Source organism: Triticum dicoccoides, chromosome 4A, assembly GCF_002162155.2.
Source record: "Triticum dicoccoides isolate Atlit2015 ecotype Zavitan chromosome 4A, WEW_v2.0, whole genome shotgun sequence".
NCBI lineage: Eukaryota > Viridiplantae > Streptophyta > Magnoliopsida > Poales > Poaceae > Triticum > Triticum dicoccoides.
Window position 1 is genome coordinate 556823853 of NC_041386.1, and position 22838 is coordinate 556846690.

General features: G+C 45.5%; 2 protein-coding genes across 2 annotated transcripts; one reads left to right on the forward strand and one right to left on the reverse strand.

Annotated features, from left to right (window-relative positions):
- The first annotated feature begins 17235 nt into the window (after positions 1-17235).
- On the forward strand, positions 17236-18621 carry LOC119286739 (GEM-like protein 1). Its single transcript, XM_037566184.1, has 4 exons — positions 17236-17624; positions 17739-17828; positions 17901-18181; positions 18263-18621. The coding sequence occupies exons 1-4, from the start codon at positions 17456-17458 to the stop codon at positions 18437-18439; spliced, it is 717 nt and encodes a 238-aa protein (XP_037422081.1). The 5' UTR covers positions 17236-17455; the 3' UTR covers positions 18440-18621.
- Positions 18622-18785: 164 nt separating this feature from the next.
- On the reverse strand, positions 18786-19953 carry LOC119286741 (ATP synthase delta chain, chloroplastic-like). The gene has a single exon (XM_037566185.1). The coding sequence runs from the start codon at positions 19761-19763 to the stop codon at positions 19113-19115; it is 651 nt and encodes a 216-aa protein (XP_037422082.1). The 5' UTR covers positions 19764-19953; the 3' UTR covers positions 18786-19112.
- Between the last annotated feature and the right edge of the window lie 2885 nt (positions 19954-22838).

The following is a 22838-nucleotide window of genomic DNA, read 5'->3' on the forward strand; positions in this document are numbered from 1 at the left end:
GTAACGAGATTGAACAAGTTATCGGGATACCGACGATCGAATCTCGGGCAAGTACAATACCGCTAGACAAAGGGAATTGTATACGGGATTGATTAAGTCCTTGACATCGTGGTTCATCCAATGAGATCATCGTGGAACATGTGGGAGCCAACATGGGTATCCAGATCCCGCTGTTGGTTATTGACCGGAGAGTCATCTCGGTCATGTCTGCATGTCTCCCGAACCCGTAGGGTCTACACACTTAAGGTTCGGTGACGCTAGGGTTATAGAGATATTAGTATGTGGTAACCCGAAAGTTGTTCGGAGTCCCGGATGAGATCCCGGACGTCACGAGGAGTTCCAGAATGGTCCGGAGGTAAAGAATTATATATAGGAAGTGCTATTTCGGCCATCGGGACAAGTTTCGGGGTCACCAGTATTGTACCGGGACCACCGGAAGGGTCCCGGGGGTCCACCGGGTGGGGCCACCTGCCCCGGGGGGGCACATGGGCTGTAGGGGGTGCGCCTTGGCCTATATGGGCCAAGGGCACCAGCCCCAAGAGGCCCATGCGCCAAGAGAGAGGGAAAGGGGAGAGTCCTAAAGGGGGAAGGCACCTCCGAGGTGCCTTGGGGAGGATGGACTCCTCCCCCCTTGGCCGCACCCTTCCTTGGAGGAAGGGGCAAGGCTGCGCCCTCCCCCTCTCCCTTGGCCCTATATATAGTGGGGGAAAGGGAGGGCAATGATACCTAAGCCCTGGCGCCTCCCTCTCCCTCCCATGACACATCTCCCTCCTCCCGCAGCGCTTGGCGAAGCCCTGTTGGAATCCCGCTACTTCCACCACCACGACGTCGTGCTGTTGGATCTCCATCAACCTCTCCTTCCCCCTTGCTGGATCAAGAAGGAGGAGACATCGCTGCTCCATACGTGTGTTGAACGCGGAGGTGCCATCCGTTCGGCGCTAGGATCATCGGTGATTTGGATCACGACGAGTACGACTCCATCAACCCCGTTCTCTTGAACGCTTCCGCGTGCAATCTACAAGGGTATGTAGATCCACTCCTCCCTCGTTCCTAGATGACTCCATAGATTGATCTTGGTGACACATAGGAAAATTTTGAATTATTGCTACGTTCCCCAACAGTGGCATCATGATCTAGGTCTATGCGTAGATTCTATGCACGAGTAGAACACAAAGAAGTTGTGGGCGTTGATTTTGTTCAATATGCTTGCCGTTACTAGTCTTATCTTGATTCGACGGTATTGTGGGATGAAGCAGCCCGGACCAACCTTACACGTATGCTTACGTGAGACCGGTTCCACCGACAAACATGCACTAGTTGCATAAGGTGGCTGGCGGGTGTCTGTCTCTCCCGCTTTAATCGGGTCGGATTCGATGAAAAGGGTCCTTATGAAGGGTAAATAGCAATTGGCATATCACGTTGTGGTTTTGCGTAGGTAAGAAACGTTCTTGCTAGAAACCCATAGCAGCCACGTAAAACATGCAAACAACAATTAGAGGACGTCTAACTTGTTTTTGCAGGGTATGCTATGTGATGTGATATGGCCAAAAGGATGTGATGAATGATATATGTGATGTATGAGATTGATCATGTTCTTGTAATAGGTATCACGACTTGCATGTCGATGAGTATGACAACCGGTAGGAGCCATAGGAGTTGTCTTTATTTATTTATGACCTGCGTGTCAACTTAAACGTCATGTAATTACTTTACTTTATTGCTAAAGCGTTAGCCATAGTAGTAGAAGTAATAGATGATGAGACAACTTCAAGAAAACACGATGATGGAGATCATGATGATGGAGATCATGGTGTCATGCCGGTGACAAGATGATCATGGAGCCCCAAGATGGAGATCAAAGGAGCTATATGATGTTGGCCATATCATGTCACTATTATTTGATTGCATGTGATGTTTATCATGTTTATACATCTTATTTGCTTAGAACGACGGTAGTAAATAAGATGATCCCTCATTACAATTTCAAGAATGTGTTCTCCCCTAACTGTGCACCGTTGCTAAAGTTCGTCGTTTCGAAGCACCACGTGATGATCGGGTGTGATAGATCCTTACGTTCACATACAACGGGTGTAAGACAGTTTTACACATGCAAAACACTTAGGGTTAACTTGACGAGCCTAGCATGTGCATAGACATGGCCTCGGAACACAGAAGACCGAAAGGTCGAGCATGAGTCATATGGTAGATACGATCAACATGAAGATGTTCACCGATGATGACTAGTCCGTCTCACGTGATGATCGGACACGGCCTAGTTGACTCGGATCATGTAATCACTTAGATGACTAGAGGGATGTCTATCTAAGTGGGAGTTCATAAGATGAACTTAATTATCCTGAACATAGTCAAAAGGTCTTCGCAAATTATGTCGTAGCTCGCGCTTCAGTTCTACTGTTTAGATATGTTCCTAGAGAAAATTTAGTTGAAAGTTGATAGTAGTAATTATGCGGACTAGGTCCGTAAACTGAAGTTTGTCCTCATTGCTTCATAGAAGGCTTATGTCCTTAATGCACCACTCAGTGTGCTGAACCTTGAATGTTGTCTATGGATGTTGCGAACATCTGACATACACATTTTGATAACTACGTGATAGTTCAGTTAAACGGTTTAGAGTTGAGGCACCAAAGACGTTTTTGAAACGTCGCGAAACATATGAGATGTTTCGAGGGCTGAAATTGGGATTTCAGGCTCGTGCCCACGTCAAGAGGTATAAGACCTCCGACGATTTTCTTAGCCTACAAACTAAGGAGAAAAGCTCAATTGTTGAGCTTGTGCTCAGATTGTCTGAGTACAACAATCGCTTGAATCGAGTGGGAGTTGATCTTCCAGATGAAATAGTGATGGTTCTCCAAAGTCATTACCACCAAGCTGCTTGAGCTTCATGATGAACTATAATATATCAGGGACATATATGATGATCCTTGAGATATTCGTGATGTTTGACACCACAAAAGTAGAGATCAAGAAGGAGCATCAATTGTTGATGGTTGGTGAAACCACTAGTTTCAAGAAGGGCAAGGGCACGAAGGGATACTTCATGAAACGGCAATTCAGCTGGTGCTCTAGTGAAGAAACCCAAGGTTGAACCCAAACCCGAGACTGAGTGCTTCTGTAATAAGGGGAACAGCCACTGGAGCAGAATTACCCTAGATACTTGGTAGATGAGAAGGCTGGCAAGGTCGATAGAAGTATATTGGATATACATTGTGTTAATGTGTACTTTACTAGTACTCCTAGTAGCACCAGGGTATTAGATGCTGGTTCGGTTGCTAAGTGTTAGTAACTCGAAATAAAAGCTACGGAATAAACGGAGACTAGCTAAAGGTGAGATGACAATATGTGTTGGAAGTGTTTCCAATGTTGATATGATCAAGCATCGCACGCTCCCTCTACCATCGAGATTGGTGTTTGCGTTGAGCATAGACGTGATTGGATTATGTCTATCGCAATACGGTTATTCATTTAAGGAGAATAATGGTTACTCTGTTTATTTGAATAATACCTTCAATGGTCTTGCACCTAAAATGAATGGTTTATTGAATCTCGATCATAGTGATACACATGTTCATGCCAAAAGATATAAGATAGTAATGATAGTACCACATACTTGTGGCACTGCAATTTGAGTCATATTGGTATGAAACGCATGAAGAAGCTCCATGTTGATGGATCTTTGGACTCACTTGATTTTGAATCACTTGAGACATGCGAACCATGCCTATTGGTATATATGCATGAAGAAACTCCATGCAAATGGACCGTTTGGACTCACTTGATTTTGAATCACTTGAGACATGCAAATCATACCACATGGGCAAGATGACTGAAAGCCTCGTTTTCAGTAAAATGGAACTAGAAAGCAACTTGTTGGAAGTAATACATTTTGATGTGTGCAGTCCAATGAGTGCTGAGGCATGTAGTGGATATCGTTATGTTCTTACTTCACAGATGATTTGAGTAGATGTTGAGTATATTTACTTGATGAATCACGAGTCTGAATTATTGAAAGGTTCAAGTAATTTCAGGGTGAAGTTGAAAGATCGTCGTGACAAGAGGATAAAAGATCTATGATATGATCATAGAGATGAATATCTGAATTACGAGTTTGGCACAGAATTAAGACATTGTGGAAATTGTTTCACAACTAATACAGCCTGGAACACCATAGTGTGATGGTGTGTCCGAACATCATAACTGCACCCTATTGGATATGATGCATACCATGATGTCTCTCATTGAATTACCACAATAGTTTTATGGGTTAGGCATTAGAGACAACCACATTCACTTTAAATAGGGCACCACGTAATTCCGATGAGATGACACCGTATGAACTATGGTTTAGAGAAACCTAAGCTGTCATTTCTTAAAAGGTTTGGGGCTGCGACGCTTATGTGAAAAAGTTTCAGGCTGATAAGCTCGAACCCAAAGCGGATAAATGCATCTTCATAGGACACCCAAAACAGTTGGGTATACCTCCTGTCTCAGATCCGAAAGCAATAAGGGATTGTTTCTAGAATCGGGTCCTTTCTCGAGGAACAGTTTCTCTCGAAGGAATTGAGTGGGAGTATGGTGGAGACTTGATGAGGTTATTGAACCGTTACTTCAACTAGTGTATAGCAGGGCACAAAGAGTTGTTCCTGTGGCAACTACACCAATTGAAGTGGAAGCTTATGATATTGATCATGAGACTTCGGATCAAGTCACTCCCAAACCTCGTAGGATGACAAGGATGCGTACTACTTCTGAGTGGTACGTAATCCTGTCTTGGAAGTCATGTTGCTAGACAAAAATGAGCCTACAAGCTGTGGAGAAGCGATGGTGGGCCCGGATTCCGATAAATGGCTCGAGGCCATAAAATCCGAGAGAGGATCCATGTATGGAAACAAAGTGTAGACTTTGACAGAACAGCTCGATGGTCGTGAGGCTGTTGAGTATAGATGGATTTTAAAAGGAAGACGGACAATGATGGTAAATGTCACCATTAAGAAAGCTCGACTTGTCGTTAAGATATTTTCTGACAAGTTCAAGGAGTTGACTATGGTGAGACTTTCTCACTCGTAGCGATGCTAAGAGTCTGTTGGAATTATATTAGCGATTACTGCATTATTTATGAAATCTTGCAGATAGGATGTCAAAACATTGTTTCCTCGACGATTTTCTTGAGGAAAGGTTGTATGTGATACAAACGGAAGGTTTTGTCAATCCTGAAAGATGCTAATAAGTATGCAAAGCTCCAGCAATCCTTCTAAGGACTGGAGTAAGCATCTCGGAGTTGGAATGTATGCTTTGATGATGATCAAAGATTTTGGTGTATACAAAGTTTATGAGAAACTTGTATTTCCAAAGAAGTGAGTGGGAGCACTATAGAATTTCTGATGAATATATGTTGTTGACATATTGTTGATCAGAAATGACGTAGAATTTCTGGAAAGCATATAGGGTTATTTGGAAAGTGTTTTTCAATGGAAAGCCTGGATCAAGCTACTTGAACATTGAGCATCAAGATCTATAAGGATAGATCAAAACGCTTAATAGTACTTTCAAATGAGCACATACCTTGACATGATCTTGAAGGTGTTCAAGATGGATTAGTCAAAGAAGGAGTTCTTGCCTGAGTTGTAAGGTATGAAGTTAAGACTTAAAGCTCGACCACGGTAGAATAGAGAGAAAGGACGAAGGTCGTCCCCTATGCTTAAGACATAGGCTCTACAGTATGCTATGCTGTGTACCGCACCTGAAATGTGCCTTGCCATAAGTCAGTCAAGGGGTACAAAAGTGATCCAAGAATGGATCACAAGACAGTGGTCAAAGTTATCCTTAGTAACTGGTGGACTAAGGAATTTTCTCGATTATGGAGGTGGTAAAAGATTTCGTCGTAAAGGTTACGTCGATGCAAGCTTAACACCTATCCGGATAGCTCTGAGTAGAGATACCGGATACGTATAATGGAGCAACAATTTAGAATAGCTCCAAGTAGAACAGTTACTTGGAATAGCTCCAAATAGAGCGTGGTAGCTGCATCTAGGAGATGACATAAAGATTTGTAAAGCACACACGGATCTGAAAGGTTCAGACCCGTTGACTATAACCTCTCTCACAAGCATAACATGGTCAGACCTAGAACTCATCGAGTGTTAATCACATGGTAAATGTGAACTAGATTATTGACTCTAGTAAACTCTTTGGATGTTGGTCACATGGCGATGTGACCTGTGAGTGTTAATCACATGACGATGTGAACTAGATTATTGACTCTAGTGCAAGTGGGAGACTGTTGGAAATATGCCCTAGAGGCAATAATAAATTGATTATTATTATATTTCCTTGTTCATGATAATCGTTTATTATCCATGCTATAATTGTATTGATAGGAAACTCAGATACATGTGTGGATACATAGACAACACCATGTCCCTAGTAAGCCTCTAGTTGACTAGCTCGTTGATCAATAGATGGTTACGGTTTCCTGACCATGGACATTGGATGTCATTGATAACGGGATCACATCATTAGGAGAATGATGTGATGGACAAGACCCAATCCTAAGCCTAGCACAAGATCATGTAGTTCGTATGCTAAAGCTTTTCTAATGTCAAGTATCATTTCCTTAGACCATGAGATTGTGCAACTCCCGGATACCGTAGGAGTGCTTTGGGTGTGCCAAACGTCACAACGTAACTGGGTGTCTATAAAGGTACACTACGGGTATCTCCGAAAGTGTCTGTTGGGTTGGCACGAATCGAGACTGGGATTTGTCACTCCGTGTGACGGAGAGGTATCTCTGGGCCCACTCGGTAGGACATCATCATAATGTGCACAATGTGACCAAGGAGTTGATCACGGGATGATGTGTTATGGAACGAGTAAAAGAGACTTGCCGGTAACAAGATTGAACAAGGTATCGGGATACCGACGATCGAATCTCGGGCAAGTACAATACCGCTAGACAAAGGGAATTGTATACGGGATTGATTAAGTCCTTGACATCGTGGTTCATCCGATGAGATCATCGTGGAACATGTGGGAGCCAACATGGGTATCCAGATCCCGCTGTTGGTTATTGACCGGAGAGTCATCTCGGTCATGTCTGCATGTCTCTCGAACCCGTAGGGTCTACACACTTAAGGTTCGGTGACGCTAGGGTTATAGAGATATTAGTATGCGGTAACCTGAAAGTTGTTCGGAGTCCCGGATGAGATCCCGGACGTCACGAGGAGTTCCTAAATGGTCCGGAGGTAAAGAATTATATATAGGAAGTGCTATTTCGGCCATCGGGACAAGTTTCGGGGTCACCGGTATTGTATCGGGACCACCGGAAGGGTCCCGGGGGTCCACCGGGTGGGGCCACCTGCCCCGGGGGGCCACATGGGCTGTAGGGGGTGCGCCTTGGCCTATATGGGCCAAGGGCACCAGCCCCAAGAGGCCCATGCGCCAAGAGAGAGGGAAAGGGGAGAGTCCTAAAGGGGGAAGGCACCTTCGAGGTGCCTTGGGGAGGATGGACTCCTCCCCCCCTTGGCCGCACCCTTCCTTGGAGGAAGGGGCAAGGCTGCGCCCTCCCCCTCTCCCTTGGCCCTATATATAGTGGTGGAAAGGGAGGGCAACGATACCTAAGCCCTGGCGCCTCCCTCTCCCTCCCATGACACATCTCCCTCCTCCCGCAGCGCTTGGCGAAGCCCTGTTGGAATCCCACTACTTCCATCACCACGCCGTCGTGCTGTTGGATCTCCATCAACCTCTCCTTCCCCCTTGCTGGATCAAGAAGGAGGAGACGTCGCTGCTCCGTACGTGTGTTGAACGCGGAGGTGCCGTCCGTTCGGCGCTAGGATCGTCGGTGATTTGGATCACGACGAGTACGACTCCATCAACCCCGTTCTCTTGAACGCTTCCGCGCGCGATCTACAAGGGTATGTAGATCCACTCCTCCCTCGTTGCTAGATGACTCCATAGATTGATCTTGGTGACACGTAGGAAAATTTTGAATTATTGCTACGTTCCCCAACATGTGCCCCCCCCAAGGACCAAACCGAATTGGTTTAGGGCAAGGGGGGCGGCCCCCTCTTTCTTTCTCCTCCTCTCCCTTTCCTTCCCCCTCTCCTATTCCTACTAGGGAAAGGAGGAGTCCTACTCCTAGTGGGAGTAGGACTCCCCCTCTTGGCGCGCCTCTCCCTAGCCGGCCGCCTCCTCCCCTTGCTCCTTTATATACGGGGGCAGGGGCACCCCATAGACACAACAATTGATCATTGATCTCTTAGCCGTGTGCGGTGCCCCCCTCCACCATAATCCACCTCGATCATATCGTAGCGGTGCTTAGGCGAAGCCCTGCGTCGGTAGCATCATCATCCCCGTCACCATGTTGTCGTGCTGATGAAACTCTCCTGTGAAGTTTTGCTGGATCGGAGCTCATGGGACGTCATCGAGTTAAACGTGTGCAGAACTCGGAGGTGTCATGCGTTCGGTACTTGGACCGGTCGGATCGTGAAGACGTACGACTACATCAACTACATTGTGCTAACGCTTCCGCATTCGGTCTACGAGGGTACGTAGACACACTCTCCCCTCTCGTTGCTATGCATCACCATGATCCTGTGTGTGCATAGGAAATTTTTTGAGATTACTATGTTCCCCAACAACACCTACCACCAAAAAGGAGCTCTATTCTCTTCCATGTCAATGCATCGAGTGAAGGACTAGTGCCAAAGTTCGAGGAAGCACTTGTTATGTATGTGACCCGACAAGCTTCTAGCAAAGACGAAATAATCAAGACCCCTATTTTAATAACATGCATCCAGTGATCTCAAATCCAAAGTATTCAATCCAACATAAATAAACATCAAAAAGTAAGACTCAATTCTCCACAAAAAAGATAGAGGGGGAAGAACATCATATGATCCAACTTTATTGATAAAGCTCATGATACAATCAAGATCGAATCCATCAATAACATGAGAGAGAGATCAAACACATAGCTACTAGTACATACCCTCAGCCTCGAGGATGAACTACTCACACATCTCCATGAGAACGGAGGAGAAGTTGGTGTTGGTGTTGATGGTGATGACGGAGATGTCCCTGGCGGCGTCCTGACACCACTGGAGGGGAGGGGGAAGGATGCCCCTCCTTCTTCTTCTTCCTTGGCCCTCCGGGGAGAGAGGGAGCTCTCCCCAAGATTGGATCTCTCTTCTGTCTTCTGTTTTCTAGCCTTTCATCATTTTTATAGCCGGAGTTCTATAACTCCGACTGGCTGAAACTTTGAGGGGATTTACCTCCGAAAATTAGCTTCTTGCAGCCAAAGAAGGGCTCCAACCGATCTAAGGGTTGCCCACAAATCAGGGGGCACCCTGTGGGTAGGGCTTACTACCTAGCTTGTGGGCCCCTCGAGCACCATCTTGCATTGATTCTTTCTCCCAAAATCACATATATTCCGTAAAAAAATGTCATAAATTCTCATCGTGTTTGGACCTTCCTAGATATGGATTTCTTGTGGGGAAAAAATAGGAACTAGCACTGGGCACTAGATTAATAAGTTAGTCCATAAAAATAATATAAAAGTGCACAAGAGCCATACATAATTGAAGTAAAATATAATGACTGTACACAGTATGGAAATCCTCACTACAATTTTTATAAAATAATTGATGTAAAATATAGCTTGAATACTTCACAAATTATAGATACGTTGGAGACGTATCAACACCCCAAGCTTAATTCCTGCTAGTCCTCGAGTAGGTAAATAGCAAAAGAAATAATTTATAAAGTGTGAGTGCTAGAATAGAACAAACCTTTGATCACATATGCAATGATAACTCTAATAACAAGTAGCATCATTCCATTAATTTCAACATATCACAAAGTGGTAATGAAGTATCTCGCAATCCTTCAAGACTATATTTCAAACATAATGCAATCAATGAATTAAAGATGACAACTAGGCACCCCAATTTGAAGATAACTCAGTGTGGTTCTAATCTCCGCCCTCTAATTCTCCAGCGACGATTAGCTCTGGATGGCCAGGCACCCCCATATCGTGAAGACTGTATGCTTGCAATCAAGTAGAGAGACCATGATTTCGGTCTTTCATTCGAGGGATCGTTCATGGGAAGTTCGTGGCATCGTTCATCTACGATACGAGGGACTCCAAGTACGATCTACACCGACTCGTCTACTTCCGCTGCACTCCGGAGTCGGTAACGATCATTGATCCAAACCTTCTATGCATCTTCATATTATTGTTGGGTGATCGTATGGCAAATTTTTTTGTTTCCTACTACGTTTCCCAACAGAATAATAATCTGAACATATGAATATTTCACCAATAAAAATTCTATGAATAAACTACAATGAGTAACCAATACCAAAAACTATACTCGGCAAAGGATCTGAGGCAAAAGTTCATAGATCAAAAATATGGGGTGAAGGGAGTTGATGAAGATGATGGTGCTAATGAAGGTGTTGATGGGGATGGTGATTCCAATGATGACTAGAGTGTTGGTGATGACGATGGCTTCGAATTCTAAAGGAGGTTTAGCATCAGGAGGTACCCTAGGGACCCTGTTGGAGGCTAACAGACCATCTTGGCGTGCAGGCCAAGATGGTGGTGGTGTGAGATTACATATGTTCCATGTAAACCCTAGCCCTTGCCAGATATATAAGGCAGGGCTAGGGGTAGCCTTTTTCATCTACTCTCCTAGACTAGACTCTTGGTTGCCATATTCATCATCACTAACCCCCTCGCATGAGGTATTCCACCATTAATAAATACAACACGTGGGATGTATGGTATTACTTCACCATGGAGGCCCGAATCTGGGTAAATTCCCCGAGCGACCTCCAATCTATGACTTCCAGCTACACAAGGCACCCTATTGAGGGTACAAAAATATGCACCATCACTAATACATGAAATCTCTCATTCATCGCAAAGCAATTCATCGGTGCAATCGCCCACAACGTTAAAATGTGGGCCGACCCATTAAAGCGTCAAGCGTTTGCAACCAAGTGTGCAGAAGGTTCTACAAGTTTTTCTCAAAGCTTCTCATCCATGCTGGTTTTCTCGTTGTTTTTTTCTACCTTCCTTTGTTATGGTTTTCTGTTGTTTTTGGATTATTATTTTGGTTCCTAATTTGTTTCTGGTGTTGTTCATTTTCGAGTTCAAATATGTTTTTTCTCTTTCTTCTTTTCATTTTTAAATACATGCCTTTTAAATTTGTGTACACCTTTTTAAATGCACGAGCATTTTCTGAAGTCCCAGACAACTTTTAAAATCATGATCAATTTTTGAATTCAAGTATATTTTTACAATTCATGATTGTTTTGAATTCACAAACATTTTTCAAACTCATGATCATGTTTTTCAAATTCATGAACATTTTTTCGAATTCGCAAATATTTTTGCATTCATGAACTTTTTATAAATCTGCAAACATTTTTCAAACCCACAAACATTTTTTGAATTCCCCCAAAAATATTGGATTTGTGATTTTTCCGAATGCATGATTATTTTTCAAATGAGCAATTTAAAAAAATCATGAAATTTCATAAATTCATCGACATTTTTTCATAATCCTGAATATTTTTGAATTGAAATTAGACTGGCTAAAAAAATAAAATAGGTTTGTGCTTGTTAACTAAGCACATGCGATCAGTCTGTCGCAATGCCAGACCCATTTAGAGGTGCGTTGTGGGCGAGCGGTCTCGTTATAGCTTACAAGAGCGATATATATAGTAGGGGGCTCCCATTGGACGCTCATTCTATCCAAATAACAACAGTGTGACGTACAGGGGGTCACACGCCTGGGCCGGCCCATTGCGTGGCAAGCGCGCGACGTTGTAGCTCGCGTAATTTTTTTATATATCTTGTAGCTCGCGTACTTTTTTTGATATCTTGCAGCATGTGTACGTTCCCAAACTTTAGCTTGTGGTTTAGATATTTGCGGTTTGCGGAAAAGTGAAGTGAACATTATTTGGGAATGAGAACTTTTTAAATTTGTGAATATTTTCTTAAAATGGCTACATCTTTTGAAAGTATAAACATTTCTTTGAAATTTTTGGTAACTTAAATAATTTTTTAGATGGTATTTTCTTTTAAAACTCCCGCACTTTACTAGAATTTTAGAACATTTCTTGAAAACAGGTAACAACTTTCAACATTTTATCATTTCCTTAAAACATGAACAATGTTTTGAAATTCTGAACATTTTTTAGAATGTGAACAATTTTGAAATTATGAATATTTTTAATTTCATTTTTTAAACGAGAACATTTTGGGGGAAACCTGAACAAAATGAACAAAATACTGGAAATCCGAGTATTCTTTGAAAATGGAAAATTTTAAAAAAAATTACAAATACATAAAAAATAAAAAGGAGAAGAAAAGGAAAAAAGAAACAGAGAAACAAAAAACAAAAAACAAAAAACAAATGATAAAAGACCACAAAAAAGACCAAGGGAAAAAACCGATTCAAATGGAGCCGTCATACAAGAATGTCAAATTGGACTGACTCAGCTCGGTCACTCTGCGAGCTTCAACATCATTTGATCTTATATAGGGTTTTCTGTATAGCAGCCCTCATTTTTCGAAATCATCTATATCTATATCTATATCAATAAAAAAATCCAAATGGGCATATCCAATTAATCTCGGCCATCAAATCATGTCAATTCAACGACCTAGACTACTTCAATGTCGAGCGCTCAACGCGTCTAACGTGCAATTAATTTCATGCAAAATGTAATGCTAATCACATAATAACACGCAGATAATATCCTACTTAATATCCGCATGCACTTAATATACTTCTAAATTAACATGCATTGCACATACACATTGACTAGTTAATTAAGGGGTATCCCTCCGACTTTTTTTGAGGGGTTCTCTGATTTTCTAAAGAGAAGGAACCTAAACTACGGGCTCAAACTATGTGGATCAGATCCAACCAACGTGTGAAAGAACTTACCAGTACTAGTGAAATGCCCGTGCGTTGCAACGGGCAAAAGCCGAATGTCCATGTGTTGTCACATAATAATAGAAAACATAGAAACATTGATCAAATTATTCTTTTAATTCGGAAATACTCCATCATACATCGACAAATAAAGACTCTCTTCCACTTGTTTTCTTCTCGGTAGTCATTGTGTCTCCTTAACCAACCAAATCGTTCGCTAACTGGATATATGTCATCAATGATTAAGTAGTATTAATATTACTCAACTTCACGCATCCATGGGTGCCACTATTATAAGGTACACAAAGCTCGAAAAAGCATAGCAGAGACCGAGCTCCACATAGCTCGTTATTTCTTTTCAGCGAAAATACTATTTTCACACATTGAAAAAATCTGAAAAAAGTATATACATAGATGTTTATTTGTAGTATACATGTATAAAATTTCATGAACATAATGTTAACATGTAATGTATACAAAAAAGATAAATACACAGATTAAAATGGGCTTTATCTTTGTCGTTTTTAGGCCAGATATTTATCTTTTTTGTGTAGCATGCAAATAATCGAATTACCTGATGAAACTTTTTTGTAACTTGACGAACAGTCATATGTATTTGTATAAAAAGATTTGATATTTTTTGAAACTATTAAGTATATTCTGATTTTTTTTTGATAAAATGGGCTCCATGAAGCCCGGCCTCTGCGACGCCTCACTCACACAAAGCTTGACAATTCCTCAGACTTATAGTGCGCCTCTTAATTTCAGCAATAATAGCAGAAGAAGATATATCCAATTTTGTGAGATTGTTCTTCATCGATAGCATGGATGTTTCATTCTCCATAGCAATAATCAGCCTGACAATGACATTGCAAATGGTTCAAGTCCGTGTCAAATATTAAGCCGAAGCTATTAACTGCGACAATTTTTCAACCAACAACACATCACCCTTGGTAAGTATATAGTGCACCATGGCTTGTACCGCACCTGAATTCGGCTTGTACATACAAATATTTTTTTTAAAACTGAGAAAAAGTCTACAAATGGGCACAACATGAACCGATAATTTTCACAAAAATCAAGTACCTTTTGAATCTCAACTAATGTCAATTACCTTTTGAATATCAACAGATGTGCACTAAGTGGATATCTCTATCCATGTAGAACCTATTTAATCGCGCGTAATGGCTTGCTTGAATGCAACACCTATCTCCCTGCGTGAGATAGGCTGCAGGAAATGCATTGATTGTTTCAGGCTTAATAATTTACAACAAAGCAATATAATAGGTCCATGGTTGGACAGAAACAGGCATCTACCTGAGTAGAAAATATTGCTACTAAAGCGAGTTAGTACTTATAGCACTATAATATGAGGAAAACTACAACACCAAAGTCGGTTTTACTACAAACAGATAGGGGAGATACATATATAAAAAACATGTATACATTTCTTTCTTAATCAAAACAAATTATATACTTATGTATATGGAAAGAGAAACCAGATTTGTCAATATGATGTTGGACTGTCACTACTTGCAAAACCGGGCTTTCTTCTCTCTAGTATTTTCTTCCTTAAAAGATGATAAAGTAACTCATGTCTGCCAAAATACAAACATGTGGATCAATAGATAATTTCTTCCTGAAAAGATGTTATACTCAGAACCTTTACTGGATGGTTGGTGCACAGGGCAGCACGACAGCACCGGGGAGTGCGCTGGGAGCGGACGGTCGATCTGGCTCTTCATTGAGTCGTGTTATAGTCCTCTCATCCAAATAAGTACATGTTCTTGCAGGACAAGAGATTTAATTGATAGCTAACAAGTACCCGATGCTTGCAATTAGCCTGATTTACGGGTCTGATTTTATTAAAATTGGTGGGTAGGTCCAGCTCCTCATATTGATGGTCATCAAGATGCGCTTTGTGCTGGCATATGGTCTCCTCCAGCCTCTCCAACCTCTGTATCACGATGCATCATTGTTCAGTTCACAGTAAACAAGTTTGTTTAGGTTAGAACATATGCAACAGTGCAAAACATATGTTGGTGTGTGGCCATGCATGGCTAGAGTTACCGTACATACCTTTCATAATGTTCCTCTGTAGCTGAATGTTTGCCATGCTTCTTATATCCACCACCATGTCCATGTCCTCGTTCAGCCCAAGCAGGTCATTTTGCTAGGTTCAGAAGGAGTGAAAACAAGAGATGGCTTCAGTATTAGTCAAATAGGTTCAGAATTCACAAACTGCTTTCAAAAAAATATACAGACCGACCATTGAAACTTGGCACACAGAAACTACAAAGAGAAGCTTCCTTGGCAAGTGCCCCGGAGCCCCTCATCTCTTCCCTGATGTGGAGGCTCGCCCGCCATCTTCCTTGAAAACTGGAGGTCCGGCCACATCCGACACTCCTCAGCATGGCATCCTTCTGCTGGTGCATGGCTTGAACCCACAAATTGTTACTACTTACCAAGCTACCCCCAATGCTAAACCTAACGTTAGTGTATATTACTTCTAATCATTTTTATCACACCCTTATGCATCATTAAAACCAAAAGAACATCAACTAAAAAAATAGAATCAGTGAACATGTACTTGTGAAAGAGAAAAAAAGCAAGATGAAACCAATATACAATTTTTGAAGCCTTCCCAAGCCAACCAAGGCCATGCTAACGTTGATTGTTCCGTCTGCATCGTCATGGAAGTCGCATAGCCATCCTGCATTGCTACCCAGCCCAATGCCTGGAACACACACAGGCCATCGTCGTGATCCTCCCAGCAGCTGGCATGTGATCTCCACACCAACCATAACCTCCGTCGTCTCCACTCCACCACATCTTGCGCCTGGTCTCTCGCCAACCAAGTTAACTTCTTGACAGTCTCATCCCCTTCCAAGCGAGGGCCAGCACGCCCTTGCAAGCATCCGCACTGGAGTGTCCGACCATCATGCGTTTCATTGGATCGAGCCCCTGGCAACCACCAGTATCGTGACTTCAGGGAGAGATAGGAGACGATGGTGCGGCGCCGGATCGGGAAGAGATGGGAAACGGGGCGGCGGTGCCGGGAGAGCTCCATGAATGGGATATGAGCCCACCCTCGCCGCAGCCACCATGGACTGTCCTCGGATACGCCAACCCCGGCGCTGGGGGTGGCCCCTCCCCGTCGCTGATGTCGCCGCCCAGCCGTCCGCCCCTAGCCCGGATTCCCGTCCTCGCACTCCTGAACATCGTCTCGATAACCGCACTGCTCCAGCATGGTCTCGAGCGTCCTCTGCCGTAGCTGCAGCTCCAGGGCCTCTGAGGCCGCCCTTCGCCTATTCGCCGGCGACATGGAGGCCGCAGGCTCCATCGAGAACCCTAGGCGCACGCGATGGGTGGCGGCCGACCGGCTTCGCTTCGCGGCTGGGGAGGAAGAGGGACATAGGTTCGTAGGTTTCAGTCACGCTGGTTTTTCTTGCTTGTTTCTTTTGTGCGTGCAGAATCGTGGGGAATCCTCGGGGATTGTGCGATCGAGGTTTGGGAGTAGGAAGCGAAGATACCACCTACCAACTGACTAGAGATCAGAAAAGGTAAGAATCAACGTGTTAGGAAAGTTAGGATTTGAATTGATTTCCATAAAAATGGGTTTTATTGTTTGTAACGTGATATCAATACCTGCCCGTTTGTGACATGCCTACCAACTGAGTAGAGATTAGAAAATGTAAGAATCAATGTGTTAGGAAATTAGGATTTGAATTGATTTCCATGAAAATGGGTTTTATTGTTTGTAACGTGATATCAATACCTGCTCGTTTGTGACATGCATGGTTAGGAAAGTTTGCAAATGTTAAGAAAGTTTTTAATGAGAGAGTGAAAAAAATTACCGTGAGGATATAATAATGAAAGGTGAGACAAAAATAAACCAGACGAAAAAAACGACGAAAAAAAATCTACGAAGGTTAACCTACGAAAAAAACCAAACGAAAATGATGAAACGAAAATTGACCGGCGAAGACTACCAACTGCTCCATTAGGAGTAGAGACTTGGACCCTTATCGCTTTCAGAGCCGAACCTAGAATATGTGCCCTCTAAAATGGAACCGGATTCCGTATGGCGTTCACCATGATCCAGTGCTGCACGTTCAGTCGGGCCGCCATGGCCGTTCTTTTCCTTTGTTGCGAAGGCACGGCACGGCATGGCGCACGAGGGGCAGTCGCACGCGGAGATCCCGGGCGCGGAGCCCCAGATATACCACATGTCTGCTGGCGTACTGTATCTCGATCAGCTGCACCGCACCGCACTCCTCGCTTTCCCCTTTCCCCCGATCCTTACAAAAAGTAAACGCGCCAGCCGCCAGGCCCAGAGAACCTTCGCCCCATCGCCACTACCTCCGATTGATTCTCCCCCGCCACCGCCGGCCGCCCACCGCACCGCATCATTCCTCCTCATCCGTCGCCAATCCGCATAAGGCAGAGCTCCAGCCCGTTTCAGAACCAGACTGAACTCATCGCGTGCCATGGCGTCGATGCAGGCTCCCGCGCCGGCGCCGGCGGGGTACCCGACGCACGGCGGCCAGGCCGCGCGCCCGCAGTCCACGGCCGTCGCCGTCACGGCGGCCAGCAACGGCGCCGGCAACCCCTACGTGCAAGTCACCCCGGCCAGCGCGTCCCCGTCCACCTGCCAGTGTGCGTAACCGTCCTACACCCCTCGTCTCGTTCGATTCCTCAATACTGCTCTGTACTCTCGTCTGTCCGTCGATCCTGACGTCGGCGTGCTCTGGCGCCGCCTTGCAAGTGCAGCCATCATGAAGGCGCTGGGGCGGTACGGGAAGCTGCTGGAGGACGGCACCCGCAAGGCCGCCGACACCACCGGCAACATCTGGAACCACCGTGAGTATTACTCATCCCTGCTTCGGATCATGATGCACGCGCACTGACACCGCACGTTTTGCCCTGGCGCAGTCCGGACGGCGCCGAACATGGCGGACGCGGCGGTGGCGCGGCTGGCGCAGGGGACCAAGGTGTACGCGGAGGGCGGGCACGAGCGGGTGTTCCACCAGGTGTTCGGCGGCGTGCCGGGGGAGCAGCTCCGCAAGGCCTACGCCTGCTACCTCTCCACCTCCTCCGGCCCCGTCATCGGCACGCTCTACCTCTCCACCGCCCGCCTCGCCTTCTGCAGCGACTCGCCCGTCTCCTACCACGCCCCCTCCCCCACCCAGCCGCCCGAGCCCATGTACTACAAGGCAAGCATCCTCCCTTCTCTCATCAGCTTCAGTTCACTTGGCACTCTCAACAATCTCTCTCATTCACCGGCTGCGCTGCAGGTGGTGCTTCCGCTGAACCAGGTGAGGACGGTGAGCCCGTCGGCCAGCATGTGGAGGCCGTCGGAGCGGTACATCCAGGTGGCCACCACCGACAGCCACGAGTTCTGGTTCATGGGCTTCGTCTCCTACGACAAGGCGCTCAAGCACCTCTCCGACGCCCTGCAGCGCCGTCCCTGACCGATCTCCCGCCGTCTGCACCATCGCCGCTGCTATAAGCTCCGGTTCTCCGGCAGTGGCACTGTCCTGTCAGTGACTGATCAGTGTTTGTACTCTTCTTTCCTGTACCGCAACTCGCCCCATCAGCAGTTCTTGCTCTGGAATAATTATAAGACACCAATAAAGCTCCGTTGCCTGCCGTCGGTACGTATCACCAAACCACTTCGCACCGAGAAAGTGTTACCAGCTATTTCATACTCGAATTCGTTGCCGGCTCCCTCCAATCCATATTAATGGTCGCAGATTTAGCGCAACTTTTAGTATGGATCGGAGGGAGCAGTAGGTTTCTCACACCAGCCTTCTGCTCTGGGATTACAGAGTATGTAACCCTGAACCTCGCATAGAATTACAATCTGCAGCTTGTACAGTACCATAGCAGTATTACAGTACACTTGGTACAAACATAATAGCAGAAGCTAGTCAAGTGCCTCACAATTTACAACAACGTTACATAGCAAAACTGTTGTCGTCGGCGACGAACTTGCAGTCGATCCATCTTAGTCTGTATAGAGTTCATCATGCATGGCATGGAGATATGGCGGACGACGTGAATGAACTCGCGGCAAGCACGGCGAAGTGGTGGTGCGCGCGGTATGTGTTGTGTGTGGAACTATGGGTATAATTGACGGGTGGATCAATGGAGCGGCGCGGGCGTCCGCGGGTGCAGGCGGTCGTCGAGGTCGGAGGAGTCGACGCGGTTCTTGAGCGCGGCGAGGCGGCCCCGGACGCTGAGGTCGATGGTGTGCGAGTCGTCGAGGCCGTAGCAGACGACGAAGCCGGCGATGAGCGACGGCTCCACCACGTTCTCGATGGCGAGGTTGACGAAGCCGGTGATCCGGCGCATCTTGCGCGCGATGAGCTCGGTCTGGCGCGCGTCGAGCGCCACGGCGGAGGACACCACCACGCGCAGCGCGTGCAGCGGGGGCGCGGCGGCGGCCACGCCCGCGCCCTCGCCGCCCTCCTCCGCGATGGACGTCATGCTGTCCCTGTCCAGCAGCGAGCGCAGGAAGTTGAGCGTCACCGGCTGGAACGGCGGCACCACGGCCCCCTTCTGCTGCTCCGCCGCGCTCTGGAGGGCGGCCTCGTCCGCGTGCCCGGCGCCGACGTAGCTACTGCTGCTGGCCCGAAGCAGCGTCTGCGCCTGCCGCCTTGGGGCGCGGTGGGCGGTGCTGGGGCCGACGTCGAAGCGCAGCGACGCCGGCATGCCGTCCTTGGCGGCGGCGCCGGCCGGGAAGGCCACCGCGTGGGCGCCGCCGGGGCCGATGGGCTGGTTCAAGATGTTCATTGCCGCGGCTGGGTGGGTGGCTACTGCCTACTGGGGGTCGGTCGGGCGACGAGAGAAGCCAACAAGAATCGGGGTTTTGAAGCGGGGAGTGCCGGGCGCGATGCCGGAGCAGGGGGCTGTGGTGGTGATACTGATACTGATACTGATACTGATACTGATAGGAGCTAGCTGCTGCTGGTGGCCACAGCTGGGAGGAGATAAGGTGAGGCCGAGGTAGGGGAGGGAGGGAATTCGGCGTGAACACGATGCGGCCCCGGCAGCCGCACACGCCCCATCCGGAGGAATCCGCGCCCAATCCCGTGTGCGCTGGTCATGTGGCCCCCGCGTCCTCGCGCGCGCCCGTCACGTTTTTCTCGGCGCGGCGCGATTATTCACTATATTTTTTGTGGCTTACCACATGCCGTGCTGTGCTTCTCTCTCTTTGGAAGACAAAAAGGCTTTTTACCGTGGCTGCCGTGCCGCGGCGAGCAAAGCGCCACTCCACCGGTGGCAGAACCGAACCCAGCGATTTCATGCGTGTCCTACAGACATTTCGCGTCGTGTGTGCTGTTTCACACAACAACTCCCAGACATGACACATGCGTTGTGCATTTGTGCTAGCAGTGCTGCCTTTGCTGTGCTTGAGCTGTGATGAACTGACAGGAGAAAAAAAACAAAACTATGGTGAGTTGGTGAGCAAGATCAAGTGAATGTCATGTGCTGCTTGGCCTTTTTCGGCGATGCACGCCTGCTGTGCCGCCACGGATCCAAGCGGACGGACGGCTCTGGGATCGTCGGGGTGCCTAGATACTGGTCTCCACAAAACCAGAGCTAGGGCTGGCTGGACTACTTGCTGTAAATTAACCTGCCGAACAACATTAGCTGCACTACCCCATGTGGTGCTAAACCCGCAGTAAACGTCACACGGAAGTTGATTTGAAATTTCCGCCAAAAAAAAACCCAGTTGTACAACTGTTACCTCATCGGCAGCACTTGTAGCAACACTAACCGTGATCCGTTCAATCATAAGCAGGACCAACATGGTGATCGATCGCCAAAGACCATCCCATATAGTCTTTGTTCAACACCTGATTGGCTGATTCTATGTGTTAAATAAGTGAAGATGCAAGTCGAGAAAAAAGAAGTGAAGATGCAGGTTACACTTTACAGCATTTGAGCATACATGAGATAAAAGTTGAGGTTCGTGATGGCCACTATCAGTTCTCTACTTGTAAAATTCAGACACAGAAAATAGTACTAAAAATTCAGGCATAGAACTGACATATGATCTTCATATTAATCAGATACTACTTTCTAGGTGCAATCATCTTATATCCTACCCTACCAACAGTTTGCACCTCTTGGCAGAGGGACTTTGGATTTATTGACCATTTTGTGGACAAGGAGGTTGTTAGATTTCAAAGAAGTAGGAAATACACATAAGATTGTGCATAATGAATACTGAATCTATTTTTACCTCGCGTCTTTCTTGATTTTTTTTTACTTTGATAGGACAGCACAAATCTTACATGATGATTTTCCAAAACGAAAGCAGACCAACAAGGACAAACTGCGGCCCATCAGACCACTTGCTGTAAACTGCAAGAACATTACGTTACTCATATGATATTAAACTCGCACTGACCATTGACACCTAATTAAGTTGTAGCACCCCCTCAACAAATGTGAGTTGGAATTAATTGACAACAACAGCATTGGTAGTCTCAGAAAAATAAAACAGCAGTATTGGTAGCAACACTATCAACGCCATCCCTTCAAGCAGATTAAGTAGGAAAACATCGTGATCCCTTAAGGAGAACTTCCCATATCATTCGTGTTCAACAACTAATTCTATGTGTTTCATTGGTAGTCAAATACTGCATTATATTTTTATTCTATCTGTATACCAGGATAGCAGGGTTACCTTTGCTTCCTTAACAGGAATCTGCAAGGAAATAAGTGAAGATGCTGCGTCTGCATTCAATAAATGAGATAAAAGTTGAGACCCTTGATAGCCAATATCCATTCTTGTAATATTACAGATACAGAACTGACAAATGATCTTCATATTAAGCAGATACCTCTTTCTAAGGTGCAATCATCTAAGGAAACTTAGTTGGTGCTAATCAATCATCCACAAATTACCTCCGTTCCTTAAAAAAACAGTGAGAATAATAAAGCAGCAATTCTACAAACAAATGTGGATACTCAACTTCAGCAAGTCAGTTCAGTTGTTAAATATACGTATGGCGCAATCAAAAGAAATAACGGGATCAGACTAAATCCACTTCAGAGAGGTAAGTTCATTGAATCTTGGCTCACCTCTGTTCTTCCTGTTGTCTATGCTTCTGCCCCACCAGCAAACTGTGGCATGGAGGACACATAGCAATGGCTTGGTACAAGCACCACATTAAGACTATATAACAAATCCTTGTAATAATATCCTTGTGACTAGTTTCTGCAGATGTAATAAACAGTTATTCAAAATGAATTGGATCATCAAAGAAGAAAAGCAGAAAATGATGATACGAAGCCAAGCCACAAACAAACCCTGCTTGCCTATCTTGTGCCAAGCCAGGTGGGTGTGGTACAGTGATCATGCACTTCTGTTCTGAATTTAACACCACAGGGCACTTCGGACCCAGTAGCAAACACAACAGATCTGCAGGCTGCTGCAACAGCAACAGATCCATGCACCGAATCTCTCTGGATGCACCAAATCCCATCTTATGCATAGAATCAGCAGTTTTTCAGGGCTGCAAATTAACTGAACGTGTACTATTCATCGTTAGCTAAATCCTGACGATACAGAGACATTCGGACGAAATCAAGGAACGAATTACTAGAATACAAAATCGAAACAACAGACGCAAATGAGATAAAATTTCAGATTCTTGATAGACAATATCTGTTCTTACTAGATTACAGAAAAATAACTAAAAATTCAGATACACAACTGCCAAAAGATCTTCATAGTAAGCAGATACTCCCTCCGTCCCAAAATGTAAAACCATTTTTGACACTATACATTTTGGGACGGAGGGAGTAATTTCTAAGGATTTTAGTTGGTGCTATTCGATCAGGCTTCCTTGTGAG

Coding starts and splice junctions, on each gene's coding strand:
- LOC119286739 (XM_037566184.1), top strand. CDS start 17,456: ATGGCGTCGATGCAGGCTCCCGCGCCGGCGCCGGCGGGGTACCCGACG. Junction 17,625..17,738: donor GTCCCCGTCCACCTGCCAGT/GTGCGTAACCGT, acceptor TTGCAAGTGCAG/CCATCATGAAGGCGCTGGGG. Junction 17,829..17,900: donor CGGCAACATCTGGAACCACC/GTGAGTATTACT, acceptor GCCCTGGCGCAG/TCCGGACGGCGCCGAACATG.
- LOC119286741 (XM_037566185.1), bottom strand. CDS start 19,763: ATGAACATCTTGAACCAGCCCATCGGCCCCGGCGGCGCCCACGCGGTG.